The sequence below is a fragment of the Pinus tabuliformis genome, chromosome 3_2 (assembly GCF_031772625.1).
Source record: "Pinus tabuliformis cultivar Carrire ecotype Pingquan chromosome 3_2, CPIR1, whole genome shotgun sequence".
Classification (NCBI taxonomy): Eukaryota; Viridiplantae; Streptophyta; class Pinopsida; order Pinales; family Pinaceae; genus Pinus; species Pinus tabuliformis.
The window spans coordinates 559207513-559223123 of NC_142302.1; the positions used below are offsets into that span (position 1 = coordinate 559207513).

The window sequence follows — 15611 nt, forward strand, 5'->3', positions numbered from 1 at the left end:
ACATAATCTGAAAGGCCACTTTTCATCCAATTTTCATACTGGACCCATAACTATCATTGAAGCTCAAAACAATCATCAAACTCTGAATCACTGAAACCCTGTTAACAACACCGTCACCAGAACACAGAGCAGACACAGAACTCTGTAATAACCATCAGACCCATCTGCAACTTCAAATGTCAAGCTTTACAATGTATACGCTACTTCGATGAATCAAACCCGCGTGTATACGCGCTTTTGCCAAAGACAACCCGCGTACAGATCTAAAAATAATTTCTCATAACTTGCAGCTGTACCAGACATCAGTTATACTCATAACACTTATATAACAATACATGCGTCAGTATGTAGATCTAGAATAAGCATCATAAAGATAGTTCATTTCAAACCATTTGATCCCGATCTCTCCTTAGATCTTGTTCTCCATCAACCGGTGAGATCTCTCCTTAGCTCAGATCAAGCAATGCATCATCAACCCATAACCCTGCATACTGAATCTAATGCTTCATCAGATATTCAAGACATTTCAGATGCATTGCCTAATGATTTCCTTCTCCTTATATAGCCTTAGGCCTTGTTCAATACCAAGGGCCAAAACCATAGAAATCCAATACCATCAATTTCAAAACTAGGGATCAACACGTCCGTCGAGACACCTAGGTCCAAAACCATAGGCACAACTTCCAAGGAATAACCGCCATGGACCAAAGATAAGTTTTCCACATACACGCTCTTTTACTAAAGCCAACCTGCGTGTACACGCGACTTGGGCTTAATGAACCTGCGTGTATGAACTTTCTCTCTTTCTTATAGTCTGATCATCAAATCCTTGCTGCTGTCCTTCTGCACTATGATTTCTCATCAGTGTGGTTTGCCATCAAGGACAACACTTGTCTCATAATGCCAACACAGTCGCATGCATGCCTTGATGTGGGAGCCACTGGGGGGTCTTAGTTGCATGCATGGCTTGTCATGGGAATGACTGGGGGTCTAGATCAGTAAAACATCAAGTTGTCTCTCTGGTTGGGCATCTAGAAGGTTTGGGTGTCTCTTGAAGGTTATGTAGCTCCTGAGAAAGGCCAGATTGGTCTTGTCTTGTTGGTTCCACTTCCTTAACTGTACTTGGGGAGTTGAATCATATCATAGCAACTCTTCGTCACATGTTTACCCTGGTGAGCTAGTTAGCTTAGGTAAATGTGGGAGGAGGGTGTTACAAAGTGGTCCCTAAAGGCACAATCACTAACTTAGAATAAAGGAAAGGGCACATAATACTAGAAGAAGAAAAAACCATAAAACCAAATAAAGAAATAAACTCAAGTGCTTGTGACAAATATACCTTGAAAGAGCTATAAATTGCGAGTGACCCTATCACGAGAGAACGCAAGAATTAAAATACTATCTTGAAATTACAATGAGAAGTGATACACCATGAACATACCAATTTTTGAGAGTAGACATCAAACCTATCTTCACCAAAGACACTCTAGCAACCTCCTAAACAAAGAGAAAAGGAAGGTTTCAAGTTGAGAGAAGGAAGAATCTACTAGATAGAAAGGTGGTGGGAGCCATGCCAAGAGGGCTTGGTACTTCCCCCATAAAAATAGGATTTAACAAATTGATTGAAGAAGAAAGCCAAAAATATGAAGGTACATCCAAACCAAAGATCACCAAAACTAAAAGCAAAGGAATAAAAGCATGCCAAAGAGGCAAATTCCATATTAAGCAATAGATCAAGTGCACTCAATCTCATTATAACACATCACTATATTGAGTCGTGAACCTTCCTTACCACCCAACCCCATCGCATTGAATGCTCTACAAACTCATTCATTGTGAATTGTATTGAGGCTCAAGTCTCCCCACATTGCCATGAGAGAGGATGGTATCAACTCCTCCTCATCTATTGCATGAGGTGATGGTGGGGTACCACCCCCACCTCCTAATAGATCCCTCCCAAGCCCATTGGGGGCTGAAATATATCAACTTAATCATTGATTTTCTCCACTCTAATAATCCAACACCAAATTTCACTAAGTTACATCGACGGACACTAAAAGAATATTACTAAATAAAGTACATTTTAATGACTTTTTGTGTGGATTAAAATTCACAAATTTATTTTATTTTTTAATAATTAACATGTTATCAACTCTATCAATTTATAATCTAAAACTCCAATGTACTCCAATTACTTGCATGGCAATACCCATTTCAACCATTAAACTGACCCGACCAACTCTTTGATTTGAAAAACTTACTTTTTATCCATGTTATTTTGTTTATCTATGTTATTTTGTACAAGGACATAGATAAATATCATTTAGTCAACGTTGAAGCTATATGTGTTTTAAGCAATAATGTTAGCAACCCAAAATCAATATGCACTAGATGATACAATGATTAAACAATGTTGACATAGTGGTATGAGTGAGTTCCTCGTTGATGTTATTTTTTATGATGTTTACAAAGTAATGTCATTGCGTTAAGAGGCACTCTCTAATCTAGTATGGTAGAGATGTTGTAATGTAATGTCATGATTAACATTTTGACTTAGTCAAATTATATTAAAAATAAATCATTAAATTAAAAAATTATTAATTGTTAATAAAACATTTTGACTCAATCAAATTACATAAAAATACAATAATAAAATAAGAAATAAACAAAAAATAATAAAATAAAATAAATAATTATAATTATAATTAATTGCGCCAAAAGGTGCTCTACAGTCCATTATGATAAGGTTGTTGTAATGTAATGCCCTGTTTAACATTTTGACTCAGTCAAATTACATTAAAAAATTAATAATTATAATTATAATTAAATAATAATAACAATAATAATTAATTATAATTAATAATTAAGCTAGCCTAGATCCATCTTAAATTTGAATCTACGAAGCATCGAGAGGGATCAAATCTCTTTTCACTGTAAAAGAGGTTTGGTTAATTAAACCGGCCTAGATCTATCTTAACTCTGGATCTACCAAGCCACTGAGAGGGATCAAATCTCTTGAGGTGCAAACCTCTTTTAGAGTGAAAAGAGATTTGATCCTTCTCGATGCTTGGTAGATCCATAGTTAAGATGGATTTAGGCTGGTTTGTAAGGTCATGTTTGTTGCGCCGAGAGGTGCTCTCTAGGCCAGTATGGTAGAGATGTTGTAATGTAATGTCTGTTTAACATTTTGACTTGGTCAAATTATATAAAAAACAAAATAATAATAATAATAATAATAATAATAATAATTATTATTAAATTAATAATTATAGTTATCAATAAAACATTTTAACTCAATAAAATTAAAAATTACATAAAAATAATAAAATAAAATAAAATAAAAACATAAAATGAATAATTATATTTATAATTATAATTAATTATAATTAATAATTAAACCGTCTTAGATCCATCTTAACTTTGGATTTACCAAGTGTCGAGAGGGATCAAATCTCTTGAGATGCAAACCTCTTTTAGAGTGAAAATAGATTTGATCCCTCTCGACACTTGGTAGATCAAGAGTTAAGATGGATCTAAGTTGATTTATTTTTTCATTATAATTATAATTATAAATATTTTTATCTATTTATTTTTTAATTGTAATTTGATCGAGTCAAAATGTTAAACGGGACATCACATTACAACATCTCTACCATACTTGGCTAGAGAGCACCTCTCGACACTTGTCTCCAACCTAGATCCATCTTAACTCTGAATCTAAACATCTCTTCCAACATCTCTCCAGACGCAATAATTAAACCAACGTAGATCCATCTTAACTATGTATCTACCAAGTGCTTAGAGGGATCAAATCTCTTGAGATGCAAACCTTTTTTAAAATAAAAAGTATATATATATATATATATATAAAACTCTGAATCTAAACATCTCTTCCAACATCTCTCCATACTCAATAATTAAACCAACGTAGATCCATCTTAACTATGTATCTACCAAGTGCTAAGAGGGATCAAATCTCTTGAGATGCAAACCTTTTTTAAAATAAAAAGCGCGCACACACACACACACACACATATATTAAAAATATAAAAAAATATACAAATTATAAATTTTGAATATATATATATATATATATATATTTAGTTTTATTTTTCCCAACACTTAACTACTAGTAAACTTCTAGGGGTCTACGACTTGTCCTCCTCTCCATAAACCAGATCACAACAGGGGCATTTGAACCTTGGATCTCTCAGTTTTCACATATTTCACATTACTTTGATCACCAATTGAGTTGCCCCTTAAACTTTGTATCATTATTTAAATATTTAAGACTTTTCTGAAAACAATTGGTGATTTTGAAGTTTAAATAATTTTATTTTATAGATTTTGATTCAATTTTTTTTTTACAAATAAAATTAATACAACTTTCATAAACAAATTAATCTTTAAAAAATGTTGAAAATCAGTATCATAAAATGTTATATAATGTTGTGCCTAACTTTCTACTATGTATGATAACATTGTGCCAATAAGTCAATGACCTACAAACCACATAGACTCTATTTGGTAACATGAACTTTAATATTTTATTTTGTTTAGAAAGAAAAAACCAACAATTTTCATTAAAATGAAAAATGTTTCCACAGGCTATGAAAATAACAAGCTAGCACGGCTCGCAGGCCCGCTAATGAACCCTGTAGGGAGCACCAAATATAGCCCAACAAACAAGCATCCAAACATTACAATGTGGGTCAACAAACCCCAATGTAAATATGATAGAAAAAGGCCCAAGGCCCACAAACAATAATAGTGGTCGGAAGATGCTATGACCGACTTGGACGTGCTTATAGATGCTCCAATATCCCACATCACACACACACACATGTAAAACATTCACAAAAAATAGTTAGAAGATGCATTGTCCAGCTTGGATGCGCTTGAAGATGCCTCAACTGGCCACATCACACGCTTATGTGCAAAATAGTCCACCAGGGTCGAAACCCTAGAAAAACAAGCCCAAAAATAGTTAACATGAAAATGAGTTGATAAGCTTTGAACACAAGGTTCGCAAGCCTACCAAAGTACCCCGAGAGGAGCACCAAAAAGCCCAACAAATGGGCATCCCTTCATTACAAAGCATGTATGTAAACCCCAATGGAAAAAATGAAAAAAATGATAGGGTGCAACGCCCACAAAATAGACCCAAAAGGGTCACTGATATTCTGGGCTGAAACCTTGTGAGGGGTTGTGGAGAGGCGACCCCATAAACCGCAAGGTGAAAAAGTGGCAGCGCCCAAAGCACAAAACGATGAACACCATCACCCGCACCAACAAAGGTAGAACCTAATGAGTCGAAAAGGAACATGACAAAGCTACCAAAACCCACACCCACAACTTTGGCAACGATTGGCATATCCCATATCGCAAGAACAAAGCCCAACATGAATTTGACAAAAACTCTAGGAACCAATAAACATAGCAACAAAGCAGGGATAGACGACAACGATGAGAAGGAATGACGACATCCAAATCCCAAGCTAAGATGACAGAAGCCCGAGGCACACCGCAAAAGCTCCGCGTAAAAGAGAACTTGCAAAAAGAAAAACCATGACACCTGTTAAGGAACATGAAGAGTCTGTTGTTTTCATGTACGAGGATGCATGAAAACCAAGGAGACAGGGCAGCTAGGGTTCCAACCACCCAACTCCCTGCTCAACAAACCCTAAATTACAACTACCGTGAGGCACACTGTGAAAAATTCACACATAAGAGAACTTGAAAAAAATAACCACGACGACTGCCAAGGAATTGGAGGAGTCCACTGCCTTTATGGACGACGAGGCATGAAAACTAGGATACCAGGGCGATTAGGGTTCCAGCTCCACTCCCCACTCAGCACGAGGTTATATAACAACATATAATTTATGTATAAATGAATTAGTTTGTATGTGATTTTTTTCTTAATGAGTTTTATGTTCAAATTTCATCGGATTTGAGAGTGGAAGCCAAATTGCACGAGGGGTGTTTGCAGTTAACTAAGTTTTTTACAATCTTGATAACTAGCCTAGATCCATCTTAATTCCAGATCTACCAAGCGTCGAGAGAGATCAAATCTTTTTACATTCTAAAAGAGGTTTGCACCTCAAGAGAATTGATCCCTTTAGACACTTGGTAAATCCAAAGTTAAGATGGATCTAGGTTGGTTTATATAAACAAATAAGATTATTAATTTTTAGTTTTACCATAAATACATAAGCGCATTAAAAAAAGATAACCAAACTTTTACATTTATATATGTTTTAATTTGAATATGAAGTCGAAACTTCTTTTTTCTTCTTTTTCTTATATATATCTTTTCGGACATTTAATAAATGTTGACAAGCTTACATTACATTACATTACTTACTTACATTGCACACATCTCCCCTATACTGGGCTATAGAGCATCTCTCAGCGCAACAATATTTTATACTAACACAATTAACTAAGTTGTGGTTGGTGAACGTCGATGGATATTGGTTGTAGTTTGGGCAAACCATGAACTATTAAATTGTATAAGAACTACAAACAACAAACATTTCATAAAAACAATAAGGAAAGGGGAATAACTGGGCATTCCACTTTTTACTAATATGATATGTGGCTTAATTGGTTTGCTTGGGGTTTAGTCCCCATTAGGTCATTGGTTCAAATCTCATGGAGAGGAATTGAGGATAAAAACTGCCTTTGTGGAAATTAAACTATCCCCAAAAAACTATCCTAAAAAACGTCCAAACTCAATCGAGCTTCACACAATCTTAATGATAACATCCTACACTAAAACTAACCCTAATCTAAATTCAACTTAATTAAAAAAATAAAAAATAAAAAAATCCTAATAATAACATCCCACATTAAAACTAACCATAACCTAAATTGAGCTTCATTTAAAAACTTAAAAATTAAAATAAAATATCACGACAAAATCATAAATTTAAAAACCCAACAAATTTATTATTGAAAATCCATGTGGATAAGTAAAATATACAGCATCTTAGTTCTGGACCATTAATTAAATTTTTGATTAAAAAGATTATTATTGTATAAATCTTCACTAGATGCGAATCAATTAATTTTTTTTTGATTAAAAAGAAGATCAATATATAAATCTTCACTAGATGCAATCAAAGTAGTTACAAATAAATTCAAAATACCCTTTTACCATTTTACAAATAAATAAATAATCACATGGCTTTATAGAAATTATCCCAATAAACAAATGTTATATATATAATTATTATAAATATTATCGTCATTATCTTCAACCCTAAAAATTTGGGGCCTCCAACAATACTATTACATAAACCTTTCCAATTTTTTAATTTGGAATTTAGAAATTTAGTCCTGCTGTCAGATTACCAATCCGAGAGTGCCCCTGTTGGCGGCTGCATGGTTGACGTGGAAAGTTAAACAAAGGATCATATCGCGGGTCCACAAACACGTGGCAGAGCCGGGTCCAAGTAAAACTGCTCAAGCCGGTCGAAAAATATCCGCCATTGGATCGTATGGGCATCCACCGTCGATATGGGCTCCCGATCTCTCGATCGTAGCCGTCCAGATCAGCGATCGTGAGTCTGGAGATTGCCAGAAGGCCTAGAGGCGGCTATAACCAGGGCCATTGCGGCAAGCCATGTGTAGGGTTTTCAAAGATTTTCATTTGTGTTCTTGCTCTGCGGGGACCTTCCGTGTGAGATCTTCGGATCCGCAAGATCGATCGACACGGTATACGTTTTTTTAATGTTTTCTGTTTCACGGCTTCATTTTGCAGGAGGAAATATTCCAATACGTTCTTTTTTTGGCCGAATATCGAGGTCTCCGAGGGTTTGATTTCCTTGAAATCAAGAGTTTGCCCTCCTTTTTGTTCCGATTGTGTTGCGGAAGCTTCATATTTCGAGGGTTTAGTGCTGCTATTTGACCTTTCCTTCTTGCTGTAGATCCATGGGCTTTTTGTTTCCCCTTCTCGAATAGGAGGGTTAGGGTTTCGTTAGATCTGAGATTCAAAGCTTTCTTGATGCCTTTGTCCCGAGAGATTGGTGAAAACAGATCCATAAGTGTGCAAGATCTGTGTATGTCGCTTCCAAGGGCTGTGAAAGACTCTAAACCGAGATCTAACAGTCAAGCAGAGAACATGTTCTAAGGCAGGCTAATACTTGAAACTTGATTTGGCCTCGGGGTTGAGTCGTTCCTCGTATTAAATTGTGAGAATTGCAGATTGTTTTTGTTAAATGCCTCAAACATCATTGCTCGGGTGAAATCTGCAGATTTAGACGTTTAAAACCGGAAAAGCAGCATTATAGCAGCTTTTTGAAACGGTGAAAAACGCAGTCTGCCTTGATTTCCGCGTACCTAAGTTGGGATCGTATTGATTTAAGGGTTAACAAAGCTGTTTATTGTTAATCTAACGGCGAGCAACATATTAAGAGAGGCGCTTCTAGATTTGAAGCGGTGGACTACCCGTTTAACCCTTTGATTATTAAATATGAACCTAATGCCATATCAGACATAGGATCCTTTTCTCTTCAGGCTGAAACTCGACAAACCTAAAGAATCTGTAAAGAAGGGTTTTGTTTCTCGCATCCTGGAAGTTCTGCAAAAATCAGATCTCGAGGATATGCGTGGTTGTTTTTCTTTTACCTAACAAGTTAAAGCTTCACCAGTCGCACTCACTTAAAGGAGAGAGAACAGTCAATCACCATAAAGATTCTGGCATTTACCATATGTACTAAAAATTTCAAAATCGCCAGGCTTTAACTGCTCTTTATCAGATCTGATAACTATTCAAATATTCCAAAACAAAGATACCCCAGTCTATTTTTGAATCTATCCTGCGTGTGCAGCGTTATGGTGGTCTGAAGTGCATGTCCTCGTCAATATAAGTTTTGTCTTAATGATTATTAAATAATCATAAATACAAAATTAAATCGGCACTCTGAGAGAGGATAAACTATCTATTTGAACGGAATAGATGAGAATAATGACATTTTGCGAGCCAGCTTAGCAAAATTATCCATTATTGGTCATTATTGTAAGTTCCAGAATTGCATCAGAAGTATACCTTTTGCAGATAAATATATTGGGGATGTTTTTCATCCAAAGGTCTAAGAGTAAGATTGCCCACCTTATCTAGGAAGAGGCAACTGAGGAGTATTAACAAGCTTTAAGGGAAATTGGAATATATACTGAGCAGATGGCAGCCCCTTCTTTATTGCCAAGCATTGGCTTGTTAAATCAAATGCCGCCCCAAGCTGCCAGTGCCAAACCTAATCGGCGAACTGTTAAGAAAGTGTCATGGGCTCCTGAGAACAATCTATGTCAGGTGTTTATCTTCCCCTTTTCCCATTTGGTTGTTTTATATTAGTCTTTTGCTGCTTGAGATGATGATTGGTTTTATAACTATGGTTCTCATAACTTAAATGTCTAGTTTTCGATTTTATAAAAGTGCATTTCTCTCAAAAGAATGAGAATGCAATCTCTTTTTGTGATGCAACGAATGAACAGTAGATAGGTTATATATCTGGATAGCACAATATCTAGAACTTCTTTTAGATAGAAGAGCTTTGTGAAACTTGCCCCAAGGCGTTACACCGCAGAATGTGGACTTTCTTTGGCTTAGGTGCCTGGTCCGAGGCGTATATATTCTGGCAGATTTTGCCAGGACTTGTACCTGGCCTTGTCCACTTTTTACATACTATTTTGGTGGGGTTGACCATAGCAAGAATGGAACCATGTTTGATGGTGTAACCTCTGTCAAAACTATCCTTAAAGCAAGGCCTGGAAATTGATCTCTTCATATTAAAATTTGAATTTCCATGACTTGTGTGTTTCCAATGCATGGTTATGAAGATCTTGTCAAGTTATAACATTTTGCAAACTTCAAATTGCTTTTAAGAAGGATTCGTATGCCTTATTTTTCACAAGAATTCTTACTCTTTTCAATGTCAATATGGCGAGTTTAGTATCATCCATTTTTACATTTGAAATGTTTTTGGCTGATTTATAATGATTATAGCTGCTTAGTTGGGTGACTTTATCTGAATAGCGGGTCTAGTTTTTCAAAAAGAATTAGGGTAGTGTTTTTTATTTTTATTTTCCTTAAATGGGTGACTTTATATTTTGACTTTCATAGAGCTAACCTACCTGGCTTGACTTTCATAGATTTCATAACTGTTGAAAGATTATTTCATTGGAACCTTGCTTATGATTTCTTTCTTCATTTTGTGCTTCGTTAAGTGTCTTTTGTGCTTTGTTTAGTATGTCTTTTGTTTATTATTGGAAGGCTCCAAAGAAAAATCATTATTGTGCATGTGCATTGCATTCATTTTGGACTTCAAAGAATTCATATTGCTGTTACTGTCAAAAAGAGTAGATACTTTTATCGATTGTGCGTGTGAGCATTCCCTGCCCAAAAAAATTCTAGTAACCCAATGATCAGATGCTCAGTTTGTAATGCTCTAAAACAGACCCATATCCGGGCAAACTGTTTGTGTGATTCAAGCTAAATATTAAAAATAGAAAGAGCAATTGTGAAGTATAGAAGATGGGATTGGTGGAGGATTGGGAAATTTCTGTTTTCAGGGTCGGAAGTTTGAGCTAGCGACAAATTCAACATTTAATGATAATTTTTGTTCCTTCTTTTTGTGTTTTCAACTTCATGGCACCTCTTATCTTGTCTATTCAGCAACTTAAGTTGCATGATCCCTGGCAACATGAATGATTTTTGAAACAGGGGTGATGTGGAAAATCGATCCCTTGCAAATTAAGTAAAATCTAACGAAGTGGGGCAGCCACAAATTTAAAATATATTTTTTAAATTAGCAAATTATGTATAACTTTAATGATAAAAATAGTGAACAAGTTAATAAAATCTCATTTATGCGTTAAATCTTTTAGTATGTAATGTTCAAAATTAGCCTTACAGATTAGGCCATATATGCCACAATATAAAATAAAATTATGATATTTCCGTTGTTTGCAAACTGAAGACAATAAAGCTAGGGTTATAAACATTCTGGCAATAAGCATGGGATACAGGGAAATCAGATTCTCCCATTATTCTTGTGTTTTTCTACCCTAATCTGATCAAAATCAGGTTGGATATTTAGATCGATATTAAACTATGATTTCAACAAATTACAAAAAACTTAGACTTTTCTAGGGCTCTGACTGTTCAAAATTGCAATTTGAGCAACGCAAACTGTCATTAAACAATTCTTAATCTGCTGGGTTTTGGCGAATATGGCGTGATTTGTGTGCCCCCTGACAAACACCACACTGGAAATGCCTAAAGTTGCTTCTGGTCCAAGCTACCTGCTTTATTATGAACGTTGGTGTTGATTTCTATGAAAATATACAGCTAGTTATCCTTGTAGGCCATGGTTGTATGGTTGTAGTTATGTATGTTCTTGTGTCCTCTAGTATCTGAAATCAGAAATGTGAATGGCAGCTGGTTTATGGGAACGGGTAGTTTGAGTAGGAAATTGCAAGACAGCAAGGAAATGCTAGGGAATGGTTATCATGAATTATCAAATTAAGTAAAATGTACATATATTATACTTCAATCTATCTTCGAAGTTATTACTGCAGTCAGACCATAAAAATCAACTCTTCGTAATGCAAAATCAGACCCCTGAAACACAGAACTAGACTTCTGCAGCACCCACTATCCAAAAGTCAAGTCTCTAACAATTGTTTTAATAAACTTTCTCTGATAGTTTCTGAAACGAACTGACAATTTTTTAAAACTTTATGATAGTTTCTGAGCACACTGCTTTTGGGTATGCATATCAGCCATGTAAAATGAAATGGTTCCTCAGAACATGTCTCACCAACCAATCAGATTTCTGCTATATGAAAACAAGCTTGTAATTTAAGACCCGAGGCTACAATTGAAAGTCCACCTGCATCAATGCAAAAGCAGAACCCTGCAACAGATAATCAAACATCTATAGTAAATGCTTGGCAAAAGTAAATCGGAATCCTAGGGTTTTAATTCTAAAAAACAGTTTGTGGATGCAGTGTTGGAAAGTAAACGTTATCTTCAGTTTAAATAGTTTGTTTATGGGTATTTTTCTGCTTTTGCAGGTCAGACTGTTCCTTGCAGAAGATGCACCTTTGCAGGCTGGGCAAATTGGTCTTCAAGATCAATTACAGGCAAAAAAACCTTGGTTATGGCATTCAATAGAATCTGGACTTGATGATGATTTGCCACCAGGCTTTGAAAGAAGCACTCCAATACCATATAGACAGCTTGAAGTGTCCATTGAACCACAGACACCTTGGCGGTGCCCCCCTAGGGTGAGCACAATTACACTGCCTTGCTTTAATGTAACTGTGTTAGGTGTAACCTATCAACAAAATAAACATAATTTGAAACCCTTTAAGAGTATTGAATACACTTTTACGGGCCTGTGAGTCTAATAAGTATATGCAGATTGGTGTAATTTGTCTCTGAGCTATATGTTGTTGTGTAGTTTGTTATCAACCCGTCATGGCAAGTGGTTGCTGGAGATGAAAGTCAAGAGATTGAACTCCAGTATGGGCGTGAAGTGCGAATTTTGGAAGCTGTATACCCCCGACCATCTGATATTCCACCATGGTAATTGAAGGTTTATCTTCATTTACTGCGGCATCTTAATAAGATTCTGTAGAGCGATTTAGAATATAATGACGTTGAAAAAATAGTCACCAATTCCTATTTGATATTTTTGCAGTCCGGCTGAGCCACCAGAAATTTGGGAAGGTTATGATGATTCTGAGACTCACCTAATCCCATTGATACCTATAGAAGAAGAAGAAGAAGCAGAAGATCTTGATGATGCCATTACATTGTTCAGCTCACATCAAAGTATGCAATGTTTGGGATCATTAGGTATGCACTGCTACAGAGATTGTGGAACATGTACTTGTAGTTATTTTATTCATGAATGTGTGTGGACAGTGGAAAGGAATGTCTTTCAGCTTTGTACTTCTAGTTTTATGTTTTCTTTTCTCTGCTTGTATTCTTTTGAAATTACTGACGTGGTTTTCTAAATCTCTATAGGGGATATATCAAGCGGGGCATCTCACACAATAGACAACAATGATACTGGATTGTTACTGAATTCCACTGGAATGCCATCTTTCTGTGACAGCTCGGCCACTGCAAGAGTTGAACAAAACAGACACACAACCACATCTCAATATAATACAACAATTGAACCTGATGTTGCTGCAGCAGCAGCTGCTGCTTTTGTGGCAATAATGAGATCTAATGAAGAGGGGAGTATGATTGATCAAGATTTGCTGATTAAAATATTGAGTAACCCACAAATAATTGAAACACTGATTTCTCAGCACATCAAAAAGAATAATACACAAATGGAGTGTTCTCCTACTTCATTACCAGTTAACAAGAAGCCTAATGGGAATGAATCTACACACAAATTTGAAAATGTTGCAAGCTCTCCAAGTAATTGTAAACCCCAAGTTGCACCCTCTGTAAATGTTGGAACTAATAAAAATAGAGTATCCAATGGTGAAATTCCCTCTAGCCAAGCCCAACCATCTGCAAGTCTACCGATTTCAGATGCAAGAGTATTCATCACTTCCGAACTGGTGCCACGACCATCTGAAGGATTAGAGATCACAAATGGAAGGAATAATTCAATGCCAATGGCCTCCTCAGCTCCACTACCCTCAACCAGTGGGCATGCAATTTCACAAATGGTATCAAGACCTGGAATGCTTCCTGTTACATCTACTCCTCATGCTGTATGCCATATTCCAAATGTGTTGCCCACTACCACGCAAACAATCACATCTGGCCCTAAATGGGCAGGTCCTCAAAATGAACAATACTATAAGAACCTTATTCAACAGCATGGTGGGCCCAATAAGAATGATTACATCCATCAAAATGGTTTACATTATCGCAAAGAACTCATTCAGCAGCATGGTGGTGGACAGCAGGGTTTTGAGCGGAGCACTCAGCTACAACCAGGTAATATGGGTGGACATTCTTCTGTATTAGATGCGAATAAAGCAAAATTTCGGAAAAACTGCTTGTACTTTAACACACCCAAAGGTTGCCGTCGTGGATCGAGCTGTCTATTTCTTCACGAGCTTGTAGACCGCCCAAGAATGGACGAGTCTGATATGCCTCAAACAAAAAGGGCCAAGGTTGAAATTGAAATCTCTGGAAAACATTAATAATATATTTGAAATTGGGGTACAAGGAGTTTCACTCTGGGCAGGCCATGAAATTACCTCTTCCCTTTCCAACCTCTAACCATTGGGCCTGCTCAGGTGGAGGATTCAACTGTGTATCATGATGAATCTAAGAGGACATTTTAAGCAAGCAAATGCTATAATTTGGAAGGGTGTTTATTGAGAGTCTGAAAGGGCTTTGCATCATTAATACCTTTGATTAATATAGTCTGCCATCTTGAGGGACACAAAGGAGAGTGCCTACCTACCTAATGGGTGTAGCCTAGGCAGGGTGATTAATGATTGCAACATTGTAAATTCTGAAGGTATCAAGAGGTGGTAGTTTCTGAGGCTACACTGTCAAATTCTACCACTCAGTTCCAGTTTTGTTCTTTGGTGTTCTCCATTGAGACATACATACTATGCTACGATTCAAAAAGTGCTCTGGCTCTTCAACTCGTTTGACAAAACCTAATCACTAACATCTTGATGAATTTGAGTCCTGAAAATGAAATATTCCTTTAAGCTCCATTAAAGATTCAAAATTCAAGAGCTAAAATTTGAATTGAAAGTATGCTAGAATATATATATATAGAATGCAATATAAATATATATAGAATGGAATATAAAATATTTATAGTTTCTGCTAAAATTTGAATGGAAGATATGTTAGAATATATAAAAATATTTGTAGTTTTTGCTAAAATTTGAATGTACCAGTGTGAAGAAATCTTTGAAAAACTTTTATTAAGCAATTATTGACATAATTATTAACATAAAAGACAAACATGAACAAACATTTATAACAGAGAATTATTTTTACTTAGGAAACCCAACTTTGGGAGAAAACCCAACAACAAATATGTATAACAGAGAAACCTAAACTTGGGAGAAAACCCAAAAACTCTTTTAAGAGAAATTTCTAGAAGAAATTATTCTTCAGCAAAGTTTACAATTCCAATAAAAGAGAAATTTCTAGAAGAAATTATTTTTCAGTAAAGTTTACAATTCCAAATTGTTTAAAAATCTATACCAAAAATCCAGGTCCAAACTTCAGTCAAATTTGTTCTCTATCTACTCCCATGTGTGGCTGCTATAGAAAAGAAGAGAGATGGAGTGATCAAAGGAAGCGTCACCTCATATATATAATAATAATTCTTTTAAAATGATTCTCTCTGGATATCAAGTCAAACTTGGCATTTTCCCTCTATTATTGCCTTCTAAAATGGACACAATCACAACATCTATTTGCCTTCTAAAATGGACACAATCACAACATCTATAATTTGATAAATTTTAGAAAATTTTAATCTGTAGTCAAAAATCAATTAGATTTAGAAATGTCTAAATTTTTATGGGGAATAAGTGCTTGTCTTGAGAGTAGTGATAATAAGTATTTTAGAAAATTTTAATCTGTTGTCAAAAATAAA

General features: G+C 35.7%; 1 protein-coding gene across 1 annotated transcript; it reads left to right on the forward strand.

Moving 5' to 3' along the window:
- The first annotated feature begins 7581 nt into the window (after nt 1–7581).
- LOC149181747 (zinc finger CCCH domain-containing protein 6-like) lies at nt 7582–14651 on the forward strand. Its single transcript, XM_089416690.1, has 5 exons — nt 7582–9313; nt 12079–12291; nt 12468–12592; nt 12708–12865; nt 13037–14651. The coding sequence occupies exons 1-5, from the start codon at nt 9185–9187 to the stop codon at nt 14182–14184; spliced, it is 1773 nt and encodes a 590-aa protein (XP_089272816.1). The 5' UTR covers nt 7582–9184; the 3' UTR covers nt 14185–14651.
- Nucleotides 14652–15611: the final 960 nt, after the last annotated feature.

Coding starts and splice junctions, on each gene's coding strand:
- LOC149181747 (XM_089416690.1), top strand. CDS start 9,185: ATGGCAGCCCCTTCTTTATTGCCAAGCATTGGCTTGTTAAATCAAATG. Junction 12,593..12,707: donor CCATCTGATATTCCACCATG/GTAATTGAAGGT, acceptor ATATTTTTGCAG/TCCGGCTGAGCCACCAGAAA. Junction 12,866..13,036: donor GCAATGTTTGGGATCATTAG/GTATGCACTGCT, acceptor AAATCTCTATAG/GGGATATATCAAGCGGGGCA.